Source organism: Canis lupus, chromosome 20 (genome assembly GCF_048164855.1).
Source record: "Canis lupus baileyi chromosome 20, mCanLup2.hap1, whole genome shotgun sequence".
Lineage (NCBI taxonomy): Eukaryota > Metazoa > Chordata > Mammalia > Carnivora > Canidae > Canis > Canis lupus.
The window spans coordinates 30,908,713-30,930,330 of record NC_132857.1 but is presented as its reverse complement, the minus strand read 5'-3'; the positions used below and the strand labels follow the sequence as shown (position 1 = coordinate 30,930,330).

General features: G+C 38.4%; 1 protein-coding gene across 1 annotated transcript in view; it reads left to right on the top strand.

Annotated features, from left to right (window-relative positions):
- The window catches only part of CNTNAP5 (contactin associated protein family member 5), a 796,877-nt gene that overhangs the window by 730,266 nt on the left and 44,993 nt on the right, over window positions 1-21,618 (top strand). Inside the window, exon 20 of the mRNA XM_072788823.1 lies at window positions 14,004-14,134. Coding sequence (XP_072644924.1) covers window positions 14,004-14,134 — 131 coding nt within the window. The remainder of the gene's footprint in view (window positions 1-14,003; window positions 14,135-21,618) is intronic.

The following is a 21,618-nucleotide window of genomic DNA, read 5'->3' as shown; positions in this document are numbered from 1 at the left end:
ATATGTTCAGGTCAAACACCTGTGTGTGCTTTGTGGCCTGTTTATAGAGGGAATAATTGGGAACAGGGATTGGTTTTCTGTTTCGGTTTATGATTCTTCAGAGAATCCTTGGCACGTCTAGTCATGACTATCACTGTCCTTTCTGCCAGTCCTCAAGTGAGACTAGTGGGGTCATTTCTCAAGTCCTGTCATCTTCTGACATGGGAGCTTAATGAAACATGCTGTATCCGTGGTAGCTTCTATCCAGGCTCTTGAGTGCTCTGCAAATGAGTTCTCCCTACATGCATGGAGAGTACACCTTGGGTTTTGGTTTTTTTTTTTTTGTTTTTTTTTTGTTTTTTTTTTTGTTTTTTTTTTGTTTTTTTTTTTTGTTTTTTTTTTCTGAAATTGTTTAACTGTCTTCCATGAGTGTCAATGTACAAATACTCTCTTACCCTAAGAGGCCATAATCCTTACTGAAGAGTTATTAATTATACACATACCTAGTGTTTGTATTCCAGCTTTCCCCAGGGAGCTCAAAGCACTTTGCAAATATGAATTGCAAACAATAAATAATGACTTTGACTTCTAAGAAACCTATTTCTGAGGGTTTAAGTCAATGCCTCTCTGAGCATTCTCATAAGAGTGAAGCCCTCCCTTCCGTAGGGCAAGAAATCACTTCCTGTCTTCTGTAAGAAAGAGCAGTGGATTAATTTTACCAAAGTGGAACTGGGATATGTGAGGGGACACTTTGTAATGATGTTTTAAAAACCAGATACATGACAGCAAGTGGCTTTTGGAAAGAAAACACTGGTTTACGCTAATATTGGGCCATCAGAAATTTTCATTAATCAACAATAATGATAAGGGGAGGGGGCATGTAGGCGTGTACAAAGCATGGACTACAATTTGACAATCCCAAGTTAAGTACTGGCTCTGGACACCCGAGTGACTAAATCTCCTCGTTGGCTAAAAGAACTCATTTCTTGCCCAACTGATGGGAGTTATCCAAAATGAAATATGTGCAGTTAAGATGGGCCTATTTAGTTCACAGCGTGCTCTATTTTGAGTCCCTCACCCAGGGAAAGCAGCAGAAAAATTATTTGGGCCATGTTTGGGTTTAGCACAGAATCCAACTGCAATTGAATTAGTATGTAGCAAATGTGATATTTTAGGAACAGTTTTGTTTGCAAAATAGTAAATAAGTAAGAACCACTGGTTGCTTTCTATATAAACCTGCTTCTCCTAGGAAATAATCTGTTCTGAAATTTCCCTTTCACAAAGCAGAAATTTGAACTTGAGATGAGGATCAAATCTTTCAGAATTCTTTGAGGCTGCTGCCTACCCAGCAATTTGTACACATTCAATTGATATCAATTGGTAATGAGACCAGCTCTCCAGGTGGCTGTTTCAGAGCTCACCACCACTCTTGCTTCTTCCCAATTCCCTGTTGTGTAAATGGAGCTCTTAAATATGGAGCTGCATTAATAGAGCTCTTTGAAGAATCATTTTGCAACAACAAAAATGATGACACAGTATCAAGCCAAGCCAACTAAAATGATGATGATGATGATGATGATGATGATGATTATTCACCCTTTATCCTGATTCCATAAGGAATTCTTGCAAAACAGCTTCAGGAATTACATAATAATCAAAATAATAATTATGACACAAGCTCACATTTATGAATGTCATGTTGCAGATACTTTAAAAGTACTAAATATGGCTTGAATTCACAGAATTTCATGAAGTAAATGTTATAATTGTACTCATTTTGCACCACAGGAAGCGAGGTACTGGGAGTCCATTTGATTTACCCAGGGCCTCACCGATAATATAGAGAGATATTGGGATCTGATCCTGGAAGACTAGCTAATAATAACTATTACTCTGCCCTGCCTCTCAGAAAACATGTTGACAGGCACACAGGCTCAGGATTTGAACTGGGCCACCATGTCATGGAATTCTACAATGATTCTGTCATTGGAAAGGGTAGAGTGTCTTATGAAAGAATACATCTTTTGTTCCCATGCATTATAACCAGACTTTGAACTGGACAGCAATATTCCCAACTTAGGATAAGGCAGTATCTTATCACACATGGCTGACTGAATCTAATTGGGTTATAGTCAACACAACCTCCCTGTCAATGGCTCTTAGCTGTTTATTTCCAGCCAATGCTTTTCTCCAATATTCCAGTTCCAATATTTCTTGCTGTTTGTTGCCATTTTTTCCTTTATATCTTTAATACATCACATAAATTTTAGTAGTTAAAACCTACTTTTTGTTCCATTTTAAGACTTGTCTTTTTTTCTTTCCATATTGCCAGTATTATTAAAGCTATCAATTAATTCCTTAATTCATTAGATGACTATTAATGAACTACTATATACCAGATGCCTTTGATAAGTACTGAAGATCCAGAAGTTGAGTGAAATAGAGAGGACCTCTGTCCTCTTGGATCTTGCATTCCTTTGGAAGAGTCACATATTAATACACTAAGAGAAATAGAATTACAAACTGTGAAGTTTCCTAAGAGAAGATGCAGCATATTATGAGAGCTCCTATCAAAACTGGGGGAGGGGTGAAAAGAGGGCATTCCTGGGGGGAGAGATGGTTCTCCTCCAGTAGGAAGGGTGGATGGGGCCCCCTGGATGGATGGGGTGGATTCCTGTAGAGGAGATACTGGCAGCAGGCACTTTCTTAAGAGGGCAGACAATGTGTGGAGTTGCTGACAGATGGTTCATCTGCCCACAGAGAATGGAGAGTGATATGAGAGGGGTCAGCTGGACACAGCACCGTCAGGCCCAGAACCTTATGGTCATGCTTCTTCTCTTTGTCTTCCATTAAATCCTGCTGATTTCAGTGTTACCTTCTGAAAATTATCTTTTCTCTTATCCAGTCTTGCCTTGACTCTGACTATAGGCCTTTAAATTGCTTTCAGGGCTCCCATCTCTAGCCACCCTAAGGCACTAAGGCCTGGAATTTTTCTCTGCAATTTTTCCAAGATATATCCTACAATATTCTTTCCATTAGAAACTTCACTGACTCCTCAACCATTGCAGTATAGGCCCTGACTTATGAGACAGTGTATACAGACCCTTAGCATCTGGAATAGCCTGCTTTTACATGACGAACTCAACTTCTTGTCAGAAAGTTTCTTGCTTTAACACTCTTCTCTAAACTAGAATGTATTGTCAACCATTGTAGAAGTGTTTGGGGAGCTCTGGAGCTCTTTACTAAATATTGGAAAACACAAATGTGATTATTTTATTTTTCAATCAAGAAAAGCACACTGGTCTCTTTTTCAGTGTTTCCATAAGTGAACAAATATACTGATGTCTTGAAAAAATAACATTAGCTTTCTTTGTATGTACAGGTTTTCTGAAATGCATTCATTCTTTCATTTGGTAGGTATTTCAGCAGCTCTTACTGTGACATAAGAATGGTGGAGGAAAAACTTTAAAGGATGTGAACCTCTTTTGCATGGAATATAAGACTACAGGAGGGCTTTGGGGAGATATAGCTAAAAGGTTGAGATAAGATTAGGTGATATAAGTATCTGGACCTGATTATGTTGACAGGTATGGAGGGTTCTTCACAGTGAGGTAAAGCTGTCAGGCATGATGAAGGAAGGTAAATTTGATATTAATACAGGGGAAAGTGCTAGAGAAAAGGTGGTCAGTAGGTCATGTATGGCTCAGGCATTGTAGAATATTGGAGGAATGTCCTTGAATAAAGGGCCACCTTTCCACCCGTTACATGCTCCCATCAAGGCTGGGACATTTCCTTTAGGAACTGTTTTATTCATAAATTTAGGTTTACTTTCCATCCTCACTGGGAGGTATAAGCTCCATGAGAGGAGAATCCTTGGCTGTCCAGTCCTAGTGCCCAGCAAAAAATAGATAAATGAATGAATGAATGAATGAATGAATGAATACATACATACATACATACCTAAATAAATAATAAAAAAATTTGCAAAGTAGCAGAGTAGGCAGTCAATAGGCAAAAATGTGGAGGCTTAACTACACAGCCTCAGATGTTTTTTTTTTTTCCTCCAAGGACTATTATTAATATTTACTCCTATTTTTTTTTCTCTCATAGGACTACGATAGAACCTTCATTATCTCAGTAGAGGGCAAAGACTCGTATCTTTTCTCTTCAGTGCATATATAATGTGTATATATTTTTTTGATAGATTAACCTGAGTAGTTGAGCAAGGGTATGCCATATGTGTAAGCATACGTGAGTGAGAGGGTTTGCGTATGTTACTATGGGGAGAGATGTCTTTATCATTATTTCATTTCTGTTATACTTCATATTTAGAAAAAAAGGGGTTGAGGAGAAAAAAAGTATTCTGCGCTGCTATTCTAGTCTCTTCTCTCCATTCTGTCTCGAATCAGGAGGTGAGAACCTTCTCCAGCTTACCTACCTCAAATCCATGGTGGCAAGGAAATACAGTAGAAAGGCCTTGGCTTCAAAGCCTTGTATTGCAACTGAGACTTAAGGTACATTTTTAACTTCCCTGAGATTTCTCATTTGTAACAAAAATAATGACTATTCCAAACTGTCATGTCATAGGCTCTGACCCAGGGAAGTGGCCGGTTCCTCTTAGGGATGGGGCAGGAATCTTGGGAAAGGGTTTTGGGGAGGAGCCAGAAACAAGATCTTCAAGCCTGGATGAAGATCCCCACGAGGGACATCCCCAAATGCAAGTGAAGCGCCCCACATAAATGCACAAGAGCTTTCACAAGGAGTGTCCCAGGATAGGCACTTGGTTAACTTCTTATTTATCCTCTTCTTTGAGCTCATTTCTCAGACACAAATGACCATCTCCATGGCTAGGGCCCCATGTTTGAATAAGAAAGACTAAGGGATCCCTAAGGGAGAACATCCTGGATGTGGCCTTCACTTCTGAACCGTTGGGAGTCCCCGTTGGAGGACCCCTACCAGGCAGGAAAGGCCTCCATGTGATTGTCTCTGTGCCATTAAACAGGATCCTGTGGTTATATCTTGATGACTTTGCATTGTGAAAAGTGCCTGAAGTTATTCAGAGCTAGTTACACTATTTGTTAATGATTTTAGAAAATGGTTTAGGAAATCATCTCTAATTGACCATCATTTATATTTTCATTTATGGAAGTGCCTGAAGCCAGCACTGACTGCTCTGCAATTTCTGTACTTGGCAGGCTGCATGGCACTGACAGGCATCAGGAAAACACAAAAGCCCAGGCATGTGGGTGCTGTTCAGACCATGCTACACCTTTCATTTCTTTAAGTTTTAACGAATCATCATCCTATGCTCAACATTTTTCTTAACATTCCTTCTTCATCATTTCCAAGTGGCGTGCACAGTATTAGATGCCCAGAATACTTTCAGACTTGATTATTCAATGCAGGTTGGCTCAGCTCCCCATCATATGGATGTATTTGTGCTGTGGTCAATCATGCTAGCCCAGTCCCTGGAATGACATCATTAGAAAATGTATCAGAGCTGTCATCTGGAGCAGTGCTTTTGAACCTAGCTTAATAAATAACATTTAGAAAAGGCAAAATTATGATTTGAAGAAATAATGGCTTCATAGAGGTAATGGTTTCCTTAAGGAACAAAAGGTTTACATCTTAAATTCATTATCTTCTGCTTATTCTCCATGGGTACACCTGCATTCCATCTAACCACAGACACGCACACCCTCCTCTTTTTCTTCTCCCTGCTATTTCCTCTTTTTTCATCTTTTCTTCCCCTTGTCTGCGTGACTAAGTTTTATGTGTTCTTTATGACTCCAATTCGGGGATCATCACCACTAGCAAACATTCTCTGATTTTCCAGTTTTCTTACCTGGACAGATGCATTTCCAGAATTTGTCTTCACTATACCCTGTGCTATACTAGTCTTCGCATGGTCCTGGGTCACTTAGTAGGCTGTTCATGCTTTGTCTTTCTTCTCTGAGCCAGTGTTCATAACACCATTCCTGGAACATCATGGCGTGGCCCTACTGTCTGCTGCACATTGACAGAAGGCCTGCTTATGTGGAGCTCCATACTGGGCACTATGAGAGATGGAAAGAAATATTTATAGTTCCTAGTTAGAGAGAAGTACAAACTCTCAGTGGCATTTTAGCCAATCCAATAACAAGTCACAAATGGTGACCCAAGATTTCTGTGGATTTGATCCTTTTTACTGTCAGTACCTGTTGTTATCAAAATTTTTTTAATATTCAAAAATACATGCACAGCTAACATTAGTTCCAAATAGTGTAAAGTTTTAAGCACCATGATCAAAAGCATCTATATTCAAAAGCAATTGGATCATAAAAAGTGAACATAAAATTTACAAAGCCGCCTCATCCTGAATACTTTAAAGACTAATTACTATGTTGAGTTCTAATGACTATTGCCTTCAAACCTCATAAATCATATACAAATAAGAGGAAAGGGTTTTTTAAATGTAAGTGAACTCTAATTGGGTCTCAGCAGAAAGGAAAATAGATCTTTAGTAGCTCAATGAAATTTCTAAGCACATAAAGCACCAGCCAGTGTTTCCCATGGAGTTTTGTGGTCTGTGCCTTGTACACATGTTGTAAAGACTGAATTTAGAGAACAAACCTGAGCCAGAGGAATCCATTTGGTTTCATTCCTTTATATCATTTGAAAAATAAAAATTAAAAAAATAAGTTATTAATTTTGTCATTCAGTGTATTTTTCTTTTGTTGGAAAGAGGCTGACATCCCATAATGTAGACCATAAGGAAAAAAGGAGTTTGGGCACAGGGCCATGTAAGAGGGCAGTTGGTCTGCCTTTATTCCCAGTAATGGGACTCTTTTGCTATGCAAATGACTTTTGAATTAAAGGTAAGGCAGGTTGTGGAATATTTTGTGCAAACGTAAACAGAAGCACTGAAATAGAAGAAGATAATTGTTACTTATTAAGGTGCTTACAATAGGGCTGAAAGAAGCAAACCAGAACCCATCACCGAATAAGCTGGAGGATTTGGTACCTGTTTATGACTTCCTCTGAGAGTTTTCAAGGTTGTTTTTGAATAAGAAATGAATTGAGCCCTAGAAAACCATCATAGCTGAGTAGATCTGGGAATGCTCAACGCATTGCAGTTACTGACTCATGAGAAATTCTCAAATAGCTGAGAATTTTTTTTTTTAAGGATAGCTGATTCTTTTCACTTCTAATCTCTCTTCACCTTGCCCAAGATAGTATTAAGAAGAACAACCTTAATGTTTAACTTTGCCATGAAAATCTACTTTATCTTCCATGGGGCTTGCAATTCTTTTAGTATCAATGTCTCCTTTTTCCAAAAAGCTTTAAAATTTAAGATATTTTTTGTTTTAATTTAGGGACATTTCATTAAATTTAGCATTCAGTTATGCATGCAGTGATTTGAGAACAAGCTCTGGACAATTGAGTTTGGCTTCAGAGTGGCCACAAATTGGTTTTTAATGTTTTATCTGTGAAATATGGCAAGTAGGATTATCATGCAAATATATGCCTTTATCCAAAGGGCTTTATTTTTATATGGTGTGCCCTAAGGAAGAGATGCAAAGTATGGCTGCTACCCTACAGAGAAATTCAGATTACAATTAGATTAAAGGGAAGATCTGTATGAAATGACTGATATCTAAATGTCCAACCAGATTAGACAAACTACATTCTCTTTACATGTAAAATTAGTGTAAAATATTAATGTATATGTCATAATTTTTGAGATATAAAGGTGAAATATGAAAAAAAAGTTTAGACAATCCCTAGAACAAAATAGGCAGGTGATGATATTTTAATACTACTGATTATATGCATAACAATAACATTTCTAGCTGTAACAGTGACTATTGAAATTATCATGATCGACTCTTAAAAATTGATTTCATTAGAAATGTTTAAGCATAAGTGAGATAAAAGAAATATTTTTCATATATCACCAAACTTACCTATCCACTCATTCAGCCTATTAAAAAAAAAATCAGTGAATATTTAATGCCTTCCCTCCTCCTTATTATATGCTAGACATTTTTTTCTCAACACTGAGAATACCTTGGGAAAAAATACAGATAAATTTCTGTTATCATGGAGCTTATAATTAAATGAATGATGAAAATTACTGAACGAGTTTAAAAATGTATGACTTAAGAAAAGAACAGAATGGTGATAAGTACTGTAAAAACCAGTTATTTGAAAAACCAGACATTTCTACAATGTCTGACTAAAATATCTGTAAGGAATATTTTTACCTAGTGACTCAGAATGAGTTTATGATTTTGTGTGACTGAAACAATATTTCCCGTAAGTATACTGAATCATATTCATATCTTCTGTTCTAGACTCTTCCATTTTATTAACTCTGCCTTTATGCAACTTACATTCTAGTACAGGGAGATAGACAATAAATAATAAATGTAACAATAAGGAAAATGTTACAAGGTTATGAGTTCTGTTGGGGGGGAAAGCAGAGTAAAGAGGTCAGGAATATGTATAAGTAAGGTGAAGTTCTCACAGTTTTCAACATGACTATCAGAGAACTCTTTAAGCAGGTGGTATTTGAGCAGAAATTTGGAGGATTTGTGGAATGGGGGATTGTTTGTTGGGGATCCATGTATATATCCAGAGAAGAGCATTCCAGGCAAAGAAAACAGGGAATACAAAGTCTGAGACAGTTGTATGATTGTTGTTTAAGAACTATTAAGAGAAGCATTGTGACTGGACCCCAGTGAGAAGGCAAAATGGAGTAGATGATGAGGAAAAAGAAGTAATGAAAGCCTTAGGACCCTATAATCACAACAAAGGTATCTCCTTCTACTCTGGGTAAGATGGGGAGTTATTAAAGAGCTTTGAGCAGGGGAGTAGTAGATCTGATTGATACTGATTTATATGATTTACACATCTGATTTGTTTATAACAGGATTGTTCTACATGCTCTGGTAAGAATCCTTTATAAGGGGCTAAAGCTAGAAAAGGCATAATTAGGAGGCTATTGAAATAATCTGGGTGAGAAATGCTGGCTGTTTGGATGAGGGTGGCAGTAATAGAACTGGTGGGAGGTAAAGAAATAGTTGGAGTAAGGACATATTTTGGAGTAAGGGTGTATAAAAGTATGCCATACCCTACTGGAAATAGGGTATGAAACAAAGAGACATCAGGGGTGATTCTAAGATTTTTGGTCAATCATCTGGAAGTATAGGCTTACTAGTACTTAAGGTGAGAAGTTATGGAAGGAATGATTTAGAAAAGAGGATCATAAATTCAGGCATATTAATGTTTGAAGTTATTAGGCATTCAGGTAGAGATGTTGAGAAGATAATTGTATAGAGGAGACTGCAGGTATGGGGAGAAGATCAATATGGAGATATAAATTTGGAATTGATCTACATTTAGGTAATGTACTGCTTTCAGTAGTGTCCCTCCAAATTCACCTAAGAACTTCAGAATGTGATTTTATGTAGAAACAGTGTCTTACCACAACTAATTGGTTAAGATAAAGTCATGCTGGATTATAGTGGATCCTAAATCAAATTACTGGTGTCTTTATAAGGAGAAGAGATGTTGATACACAGACTTAGAGACACATGGATACATGCAGAGAGCAGGACATGTGACATGACAGTAGAGGCAGAGATTGAAATGATGCAACTATAAACCAAGGAAAACCAAAGATTGTCAGATCCCAGCAGAAACTAGGAAGAGGCAGGAAAGATTTTCCCCTGTGGAAATGCTGACACTTTGATTCCAAACTTCTAACTTCCAGAATTATGTGTAACAGCAATTCTAGGAAACCAAAAAGATAATAGTGAAACCATAATACTGGATGAGACGGTCAAGAGAGTAAGAGTTGATAGAGAAAAGTCCATAGACTGAGCCCTCGGACTTCAACATCAAGAGGGCAAGGAGAAATAGAGGAACTAGTCATGCAGAAGGATGGGCCAATGAAGAAGGAAGGAAAGCAGGAGAGAGAATGTTCTAGAAGCTAAGCGAAGAATTTTACAGAAAAGAGAGTGACTGTATAGAATGTTAAAGAGACTTAAGATGGGGATTTTGAGTGGAAATTTGGTTTAGCAACTTGAAGGTCATTGATGACTTTACCAATAAAAGTTTTTGGTAGAGACCTAGAGCTAAAATCCTACTGGAAGGATTTTAAAAGTAGATGAAAGAGAGGAATTGGACATAGGAAATATAGATAAAACCTCAGGAGTTTTATCATAGACCAGAAGAGAACAGAGAAATATAGCAATAGCTACAGTTAAGAAGGTTGAAGAGTTTTCTTTTCTTTTCATTTTTCCCCCTTTAAGATAGGAAAAATGCTAATGGAAATGTAATACAGAGGATGAAACAAAAAAATTGTAAAGGAAGGGGGATGTTTCCTGACTGATGTCTTGAAGTACATGAGAAGGATGAAAAGGAATGCATAAAATGATATTAGGTGAGATCGTGGACAGTTTATCAAAGTAAAGAAAAAAAGTAGAACATACGGGTTTAGAAAGTGATAGTTTAGTAAATATGGTAGCAGGAGGTTGTGGGAGTTCTTTTCTGGTTGCTTCAGTTTTGTTGGAGGATGGGAGGCATCAGCTGAAAGTTGGGAAGAAGGCAGAGTTGGGGGCCAGAGGACAGAAGAGAAGACATTAAAGAACTGTCTAACCCATCAAGTGCACTGAGACAGAGATGGCAAGAAAGACCCACTTGAAGTTGTGGACAAATCTGAAGTGGCCTACCAGCAGTATACATGGTTTGTATTGTCTTCTGCCAGCTAAACCTGGCAGGAGTAGAGACTGTGTAGGTTGCATTTTAGTAGTTACAGTTCTGCGAAACAAATATGTCCATTCAGTAAAGAGTGGCCAAGGGAATTAAGACCCTGTGAGAGAGGATGATTTACAGGCAGTTTGAGCTAGGTCAGGAGAAAAAAGAGGATATGAAGGGGTTGAGAAGCATCAAGTAGTTGGTGAGATTACTTCTTACACTAGGGATTTGGGGAATCCAGGCATTAAAAGAAGGGAGCCAGAAAGGGAGGAGGTTGTATTCAGGGAGTGAGACACTTTCCTTGCAGTTATGGAGGGGTTGTAATTATTAGTAATAGCAAATACCAAATTCTGATATTGATTCCATGATGCACTGATCATTCATGACTAGCAGTTTCGGAAAACATTGTTCCATGGAGGTGCCGAGGTAGGTTTGTATGGATATAAAAAGCATGACTGCATGGATCACTTCTGATCCATGAATGAGGAGAGACTTTCTGGCAATGATCTGTATGAGGAGCATTCCAGATGGTGAGAAAACTAAATGTAAGACTCTAATGCAGGAGTGAACTTGTCACATTGGGGATTATGAAGCAGGTCAATAGTGGTCAGAGCTTAGTGAGCAGGAGCAAATGTGGAATGCAATAAGATCAAAGAGGTGTAGAAGAAGATCAAAAACATCTTGAAGGCCATGGCAAATAATTTGGATTTTATTCTAAGTGCACTTAGGAGTTATTAAAATCTTTTAATCAGTGGAACCAAAATTTCAAGTGTATTTCAACTGCTATGTAGAGAATGGATGAGTATGGGATGAGAGGAGTTAAGACTAGAATCTGGGAGATGACTTCAGATGTGTTGCAATAGTCCACATGAGAGTTGGTGATGGATTGAATGAGGTTGTGGTAGTTGATCTAGAAAGAATCTTGGAATGCAGAATTTACTTTGTAGAGACCAGATGGCTGCTGATGACTTGGGTATGCATTATGTGTGTAGGGGTACTAGCAAAGGAAACCAACAAAACAAGGAGTTTTGACATAAGCAACCAGTGGATGGGTATTGCTACTGAGGGGGCAGTGAAGACAGAAGAGAAGTCTAATTGAAAGAAAGAAGGAAAGAAAAAGAAAAGAAGAGAAAAAAAGGAAGGAAGGAAGGAAGGAAGGAAGGAAGGAAGGAAGGAAGGAAGGAAGGAAGGAAGGAAGGAAGGAAGGAAGGAAGGAAGGAAGGAAGGAAGAAAGAAAGAAAGAAAGAAAGAAAGAAAGAAAGAAAGAAAGAAAGAAAGAAAGAAAGAAGAAAGAAAGAAAGAAAGAAAGAAAGAAAGAAAGAAAGAAAGAAAGAAAGAAAAAGAAAGAAAGAAGAAAGAAAAGAAAGAGAGAAAGAAAGAAAGAAAGAAAGAAAGAAAGAAAGAAAGAGAAAGAAAGAAAGAAAGAAAGAAAGAAAGAAAGAAAGAAAGAAAGAAAGAAAATATCTTTAGTACAGGGTCAAATGTCTAAAAGTAGGCATCTGTGGTTTTGTCTTTGCTTTCAACTAGGTTATAAAACTCTTAAAAATAGAACTATAATATTGTAACTGTTTATTTAGTATCTGACACACAGTGAGTAATTTTTAGCTTATAATTTTGGTGGAGTGGTAATAAAATTCTCCAGAGTAGATATTTTATTCAACAAATGTCTTCTGGAGACTTACGATAGCAAACCACATGTTATACTTTGTAGACACAAAGATGAATAAGCAGCTATCCCTCCTAGGGGACCTTAAATTCAAAAAAAAAAGACAAGATAAACATGATAAATTGAGTCTGTTACTAAAAGCGAGCACAGTGGTAACATAATACAATAAAAGATTATGTCAGACTTAAGGGTTAGTGAAGACCTGGTTCATATGAGATGGGTTTTAAAGAATGAGGAGGAGGTTGCCAGGCAGATGAGGAGGCAGAGGAAAAGAAAAACACACAGTGGTAAAGAGGAACATTATTTGGGGAGATGGTGAGTGTTCAGGTGTGATTCAGATATGAGTAAGATGTACATGATAAAATTGGAAAGGTAAAAAATAAATAAATAAATAAATAAATAAATAAATAAATAAATAAATAAATAGCTTTGTACATCAGGCTAAGAAGTTGGAATATATCATGTAGTATTAAGGAGGCTTGGAATTTTTTAAGTGCGAGAGTCACATGTCCAAATATGTGTTACAATACACTAATGGCAGTGTAGAAGACAGTAGAGTAAGAGGACTGGAAAAGTGGGAACTGGTTAAATAAAATAAAACAAAATGATGTTTTTGAATAATTGAGATGCAAGAATCTTTAAGGCCCAACTTAAGGATTTTAACTGGATATTACTTAGACTTTTTAATTTTCAGTTTCTACTTCATATTTTCCACTTTTATGAGTAGACAATTGTCAAGAAGGACATGAATAATAAAATTAATGAAATGAAAATCAAAACACCAAGATTCTTAGAATTAGAAGGAATCTGGAAGAGCATGCTACCCAACAGCCCACTAGTACACATGATGGGTGTTTCCTTAAAATAGGCTGGCTTTGGCCAGGTCCCCTTGCCCTACACCTACATATTTCCACCACTATCCTGGTTCAACTCCTCTCAGTACTAAATATGCTACTGCTACAGAGCTATTATTTATATTTAGGTGGTAAAAACCCAAATAATAATAATTGGGCAACAATATTTGGGAATATGCAACAGTCAGAGCCAGAAAGAGAGAGCAAATCAGAAAAACCAGCATTAGCTGTTCTTATATCAGCTGACTCTATTGTGTATTGGTCTCATAGACCAAACATGTTTCTTCTAATCTGGCTTAGATTATTTTATAATCTTATTTTGCATTATGTATTCTGAAATGCCATAAAGGCAATAGGAAGAAAAGGAATTCTAGGAAGTAGAAAGAATTAAAGAGAGAATGGAAAGGATTCTATTTTATCGAAGTTTTCACAATTCAATTACAAAATAGACCTGTGGCTGTTATATTTTCCAGTCTGGCATTGTGGTTTCTGATCTCTCTCTCTCTCTCTCTCTCTCTCTCTCTCACACACACACACACACACACACACACACACACATACACGCACACACAGGATTTTGCACCTATACTTAGTCCATATGGACCCAGATGCTATAGTAATAGCATATGTGAATACCTTTTTAAAACTTGAATAATAAACCCTAGAAAATAGTAACGATCAACTAAAAGACAATTTTATCAAATTTTTGCATTTTATGAATCCTATGTTTAATTCTAATTTCTAATATATATTTTTTCAAGGAAGCTTACAGGTTCGCTATCAGCTAAGCAAGGAAGAAACCCAAGTTTTCAATATTGATGCAGAGAACTTTGCCAACAGAAGGATGCACCATTTGAAGATTAACCGGGAAGGAAGAGAGCTTGCTATTCAGGTACCTTACTTCTCTTCTCATTCAGGCAAATGTGCTTTGACTGTTCAGCAAAATTTTCTGAGCTTCTACTCTGATCCATGTATGCATCCAAGTTCCGGGGATATATATTAAGTACACTTGACTCCAGCCTTTGAAGAACTAGACAAAGTGAACTACAGTGTGTTCCCCACTTTCTACCAGCATCAACATCACCTGAGACCTTGCTAGAAATGCAGATTTGTGGGCATTACATCAGATTACTTAATCAAGACATTTTTGCAAGGGAGGTACCAGGTGATCAGAAGCCTAATCAAGTTTGATAATCTTGAAATGGAGTCTAAAAGGAAGACACACAGCTGAAGAGGAAATTATAAGAGACTGGCGAGGGCTAGGGTAGAAATGTGCACAGGTGATATGGGAGCACAGGAGAGGGCACTCAATATTTGTTTCTTGGAGAAAGTTAAGAATAAACTGAGTCTTTAAGGTGAGTAGGAATTGGCTAAGTGAAGAAGAGAGAAAGAAATACTCTGATGGTTAGTCCATGTGAGAAGCAAAGATGTCCAGAAGAGCAGAGCAGGTGGCAGGTACTCTGGAATTCCAGGGGTCTTGGTATAGACAGCAGGGAGCAGGTGAGGGCACATCACAACAGAGAATTGGCAGAGTCCAGATCATCCTATTCAGAATCATGACTTCAAGTGAGCTCTTCATCTGACCAACAATCAGTTCTTATGTGTTTAATCTATTACTCTCTTGATCGCCTGGATGATAATTTTAAACTCCTTCTTTCTCCTTATAGCCCAACAATTACAACCCCATCTTCACTTGTACAAGATGACTTTGTTTTCTTCCTTCTTGTGATAAATGTAGCATTCAGAAGAGAATACCTGCACACTCTCACCACCACATTAACCCACTCACCTGCATTGGTGTCTGGGCAGTCTGTCTCCCTCATGTTGATGAATATGAGCAGGCAGGGCTTCTAGCTAAGGCTGAACACACCAGTTGTAGGCCTGGTCTCATACCCCACTCAAGAACATCACTCCAGCATCTAGATCTTCCCATCCCTTGTCAACATTCCCCAGTTCTGTTGAATGACTTCCTAAAACATAAACACACAAGGATTTCATGCATTAGGAACATAACTACAATACAACGCAACACAATACAACATGATAGAAAACATTCTTTAGGTCAGAGAAGGAAACCTCTCTCTTATGACTTCATATACTGCCCCATTTTCTCTTTCAGTTTATTGCCCACGTACTTGGGAATGTTTATATATTTGGTTTTCCAAATTCCCCTTACTTTTTCTTAAACCTGCACCAATGAAGGATTTGTCACTATGCTGGAGTAAAATTATACTTCTCAAGACACCAGTGATCTTCAAGAATCTAGCAATCCTTTCCTTACTTGTCTTCTCACTGGCATTTGACACAGTGATACCTCTGCTTTTGAGACACATTCTTATTTGACTTGTAGAATACCACTCTCACCTGTTTCTTCTGCATCTCTTTTGTTACCTTCTTGTCATTATCTGAACTAGAGCATCCCAGGACTCATCTTCACATTCCTTTTATTTTGAGTTTATACTCATTCCATGTCTAATGTGATTCAGACTCACATCTTTAAATGCCATGGAATGCTAATTAGTTAATCCCAAAGGTACATCTAACTCCAGTGCATTCTCTGAATTCCAGACCTATCTCTCATTGCCTACATGGTATATCTCTTTGAATGTCTATTGGGCATCTTAAACATTACATATTTTGCACTGAGCTACTGAGAATCTTTCCCCAAACACACCTTATATCCATAATCTTCCACATCTCAGTTAAAGACAGCTCCATTCTTGCAAATTCTCAGTCTAAACACTATGGTGTTATCTCTGATATCACTCTTCTCTCATGTGCAACATCCTGTTGAACTTCTACCCTGCCCCAGCCACCTTCATCTCATCCTTGGATTGTTACAGTTTGAAATTGCATCTTAATCGACAGATCTCTGCTTCACTTTTTGTTCCCCTACAGCCTGTTCTCTACACATTAGCCATAGAGATCCTATTAAAACATAAATCAGGGATGCCTGGGTGGCTCAGCGGCTGAGCATCTGCCTTCGGCCCAGGACGTGATCTTGGAGTCCCAGAATCGAGCCCCACATTGGGCTCCCTGCATGGAGCCTGCTTCTCCCTCTGCCTCTGCCTCTGCCTCTGTCTCTGCCTCTCTCTCTCTCTCTCTCTCTGTCTCTCATGAATAAATAAATAAAATCTTAAAAAAAAAAACATAAATCAGATGGTGGAGCTCTTCCATCTGAACACCTTGATGATTTTCTTTCTCATGTAGAATAAAAGCTAAAGACCTTGCAGAGACTTAGGAGATCTCTATGACCCAGCATCTGCTGCTCCATTCTCATATTACTTCTCATATATCAGTACTTTCTTTGACTCCATTCATGCCACTCTGGCCTTCTTGTTTTCGAGGCTCTTGAATGTACTTGAATATGCTTTGCCTAGAATGCATATATATCCATATATCTACATTCCTAATTGAACTTGCACTTAAAATTTTTATTTATTTATTTATTTATTTGAGAAAGAGCATAAGCAGAGGGAGAGGCAGAGGGAAAAGCAGACTCCCCACTAAGCAGGGAGGCCTATGCTGGAATTGATCCCAGGACCCTGGGATCATGATCTGAGCCCAGGGCTTAACTGATTAGCCACCTAGGTGCCCTGTACTTGCACTTCTCCCCAAGGTTTACTCAAAATGTTATTCTCAATGAGACAATTTTTGATCATCTTGTTTCGTACAGCGACCTAGCCCTTTGACTTCCACCCTACAATGCTTATGCACAATCTAACTTTCAATATAATTTAATTATTTATCTAATTTTTTTTTGTCCTCTCTCTTTCCTCTAGAGGACAGGGATTTTTCTCTATTTTCATTACCATAGAATCCTCACCTTATCAAGCAGTGCCTAACATACAGCAAGTATTCAATTAATATTTATGAAGGAAATGAATGAATTCTAGAGGATTTATTGTACTATGTGGAGGAGATCAAATTCGCCCTGTGAAGAAGTGAAGGGAAACCATTGGATTTTAGGCAGGGGAAGTAGTAGCATGGTTAGATTTTCATTTTCAGGGATTTACTGTGATTACTGCATAGAAATACACGTTTGGGAGTGATAAGACATAAGACAGAGGCTGGTCAGAAAGAAATCATGGGGACTTCAATTAGTACAGTGGGGGAAACCATGGAGATGAAGATGTTAAATGTCATAGAAGCAACATCCACCTTTTGGATATGGGCTATGGGAGAAGTCAACGGTTGTCTACTAGTTTTTTTTCTTGACTGAGTGGGAGTTCAGGAATAATTGTCAAGTGTATGGTACAAAATCAATCCCTGAGTGATTATAATTTAATGAGCTCACCTCTAGAATTTACTCTTGAAGTAAGGGCACACATCTTTGGAGAAAGTTTAGGTTGGGGAAAGATTGAGGGAGGAAAGGTATGGGAATGATGACTTCTCAAAATCTCAATGACTTTTGACTGAGGTGCTGATGGGACATGCAGGACGCATTCTAGTAGGCATGCATATGTATGATTCAGTTTTCCTTCTTAATATTTCCTGTATTCTTTTCCATAAATGAAAGACACAAACAGGTCAGGGAGAGAACAATAAGTATTTCCTTATCTTTTCTATCAAAAGATTTCCAATCAATTTAATACTCAGTGATAAGCACATATTGGTTGAAAAGATATTTCCAAAACACTGAAGGAGCAGAAAAACCTAGAGCCAGAGACTTTTTTTTATATGTAATTTTAAATCAGTTTATTGACACAGTAACACAACACACCTGCCTCCCAGATACCCCCACCCCTCTTATCCTATCTAGATCTCTTCTTCCTCCTGCTTAGAACAAAGTTCAGTAAAAACAGAAAAGGGTAGGCAACTACTACATCTCCAGTCCTACCCTTAGGCTGAAGCAGAGTGTAGGCCTTACTCAGAAGTGGTTAGAGAGGCCGGGTGGGCATCACTCTACTCAACCAACTAGAGGCATGTAGTACTTAAAAACAAATTCCCTTCTAACCCCTAGACCTTGAGCTGCTTTTCCTCCTTCTTTCTTTGTGATGCTATGAAGATCATGGGGACTGAGCCTGCAACCAGCAGCAAGTACTCCTAGCGATGATTTAAGAATTGTAATTTGGTTAGTGTTTCAAGGTACAGGTGCCCCCTAAAATGCTTCAGTGGTGGAGGTGAATTTCATTGTTCCTATTTAAAATGCATTCATGACATTAAACAGATTAAGCCAATTTACCAAAATGCCAACTCAACAAGCTGTAAAGAAGGAGGTGCTAAGCACTTTTGAAACAAAGTAATTACTTTTTTCCTTTGAGAGATGAAGATCCTGAGGTCAAGAGAGGCATCCCTATACGACTTGAGTGTGAATCCCTGTTCAACCACTTACATTATGTGATCTTAGACCACTACTTACTGTTCTAAGCTTCAGTCTACTGCTTTATTAAAGAAGAGGGGGGTGCAAATGCAAACTGAGCTCAGTCAATTTTCATAAAGATTATATGAAAGAACATAGCTAAAAGACCAAGCATGAGGCCTAGCATGTAGGACTTACTGAAAAAAAGGTTTGTCCCATTTTCTTCTTTTTCTATCCCATTTAACAACTTGACAAGAAAACTGGGCATCCTAGATTCTGAGATCAACAAAGCTTCTGTAGGCCAAATTACAAACTAGATATCCAGCAATTACAAAGGACTACGGATAGTACTTCACCCCTTACCACCCCACCAATTATAATTAAAGCAATACTAAACCATAAAATAAGTAAAACAAAAGCAATACTAAACATAAAATAATAAAAGGAAATCTGGCAAAATAGTGTATTTCCTGTTGAAAATCTCAATGATTGCAATAACCCATATTAAAAATGTTTAAAGCCTAAAAATAAAGACCTCTGGTACACCCCTCTTTTGTGTATATATGCTTTTGTTCTATGAATTTGCTAAGTTTTTGTTTTTTTTTTGTTTTTTTTTTTTTTTTTTTCAAATTGGTAATCCAGCGCCTGAACCAGTACTAGCACTCAGGTACCCATGTTCCATGTTGGGGCTCAACCCCATTCCCCAATTTCCATGGTCCAGCCTTCGGTATCCTTTGAGTCATCTTTCTTTCCTCTCCAAACCTTTACAAATACTCATCTTTTTCTAAAAACTCCCCAATTGAGTGGCATTTACTTCCTTCTGTATTTCACTGGTCATCTAATTTAAGTACTAAAGACCAGGTAAGTTCCCACAAAATAGAACAGCAGGATAGGGATAACTCATGTATTTGAACAGTAAGTTCTCCCACATGTAACATGTAAGCGTGGACCAATCAAGGTTCAGGAGCAACTTGTATAGGAAGCTGATCCAGTGGACCCTGGGTGGCAGATGACCAGCAGAAGGTAGGGGAATCTCAGCTCAACCTTTAGTTCTAAGAATTCTTTTTTTTAAAGATTTATTTATTTATTTATTCATTCATGAGAAACACAGAGAGACAGAGAGAGGCAGAGACACAGGCATAGGGAGAAGCAGGCTCCATGCAGGGAGCCTGACATAGGACTCGATCCCGGGTCTCCAGGATCAGGCCCTGGGCTGAAGGTGGTGCTAAACTGCTGAGCCACCCGGGCTGCCTGAGCTCTAAGAATTCTTCTACTGTTCTCCACTCTGCAGGAAATTCCCACTCATTTCAGCCTCCTCTCCAATCTGGACAAGAGCGCATGAGAGGAGGCCCCTGCTCCTGCTGGAAGGGGCAGTTTTAGAGAGTAGAAGAGGCAAGAGAGAGCTTTGAAGTAGGGTAGGAAGAAAACTCCTTCAGGGAAAGGATTGAATCTGATCTCTTGAGTTTGGTAAATGGAGACCATGGGGACCAAAAACCCTATGCTGTACCTAAAGATGTAAGGGTTACCGGGCAGTGAGAGGCATCCTGGTAGTGTGACCATCTCTGTCCCCATAGCCCCAAGATAGAAAGTGAATCAATACACTCAACAAACTTGTGTCAGGAGTTACTCTGCCAGTTTCTGTAGTAGATCCTATGGAAAACATATATTGAAAAGATGTCTGAATTCTCAAAGAGGCCATAGTTTAGTAAGGGTGGGAGGGAGAGAGGAGGAAGGAAAAAGAGAGAGGGAAGTAGATCATTATAATGCAACACTTTAAATTCAAACTTACGGGCAGAGAAAAAGCCACCATGAGAATACAAAAGAGTGTCAACTGATCTAACCAAGACATCATAGAAAGCTTCCTGGAGGACGTGGATTCCTAGAACACTTAGAACAGTGTTTGGCGCATAGTAGATTCTTAGATGTTTGCTGATGAGTTTTGTTGAAATCTAGAAGTGAAAACATATAATGATTGTCTACAAGTTGCTCAGATACCTAGAGAGGTGTGGACAAGTAAAGCAAACGCCGTAAGGAGTGATGAGTGGGCCACATGACAATGGGACACTGCTTTGTGGCACTGTCTGGCCTTGGCCAAGTTATTGATCTCTAGGATATCAGTTCCTCAGTTGTAAAACAGGGGCAATAATACCTATTTCACAGTATTTTGGAGAGGCATATATTTTGAAATGTGATGTCTCACACATACCAAGTGTTCAATAAATAGCAAATATTAGTCCACTCTAATTTAATAAATGAAATAGTAGTAAAGCTTCTAATCATGTACAAGTCATAGCTGGTGACTTCTCTCACAGCAGAGACCACTACAAAATGAGGATTCTAGAGGATAGTTAATGTGAGCAGAACTGGGTGTGGAGGGACCGGAGATCTGGGAGAATTAGGTGTCAGTCCTGGACTAGTTGCTCCCCAAGGGGCGGGGAGGTTTGGCACACAGTTCTAAGAGATTTTTTTTTTTTTTTTTTTTTTTTTAGTTCTAAGAGATCTTAAACTCCTTTTCTTCCAAGTGAAACTGTGAGATAACAGGGATCCTACCTAGGGATAATATCACATAAATGTTCAGTATAGAGTCTAGAAGAAATTGCAATCCAAAAAAAAAAAAAAAAAGAAAAGAAAGAAATTGCAGATTTGACTAGACCAAAAGGCTGGGAATGGATGGATAACACTGCCTTGGAATGAGGAGGGGGTGCAGAAGGGGATAGAGAGGGGATTTGGTACCCCGAAAGGAGGGTGCCCTAAAGGATTATTCTGGAAATAAAGTTCTAAAGAATCCCAGTGGGGGCTTTTGCTCACCCCTGTGAGGGGGGCTTATCAGGTGTTTATGTTAGTGGCAACTGTTCAGCTAGCCTCTCCTCCCCAGGGTCCAACTTTTTGCCAAACTGAAATATTTGCTCAGCAAAATTCCCTAGTCCACACCCGAATGAGGCCAGATCAGAATTATTGCAGCAAAGGAGGTGTCGGAGGCCAAATGGGAAAAGGGGGCAATGGGGAATGAATGTGTGTTTTCCATTCAATGTCAATCCTGCACAGTGTGGTCCCAAGAAGGCTTCATTTGTTTG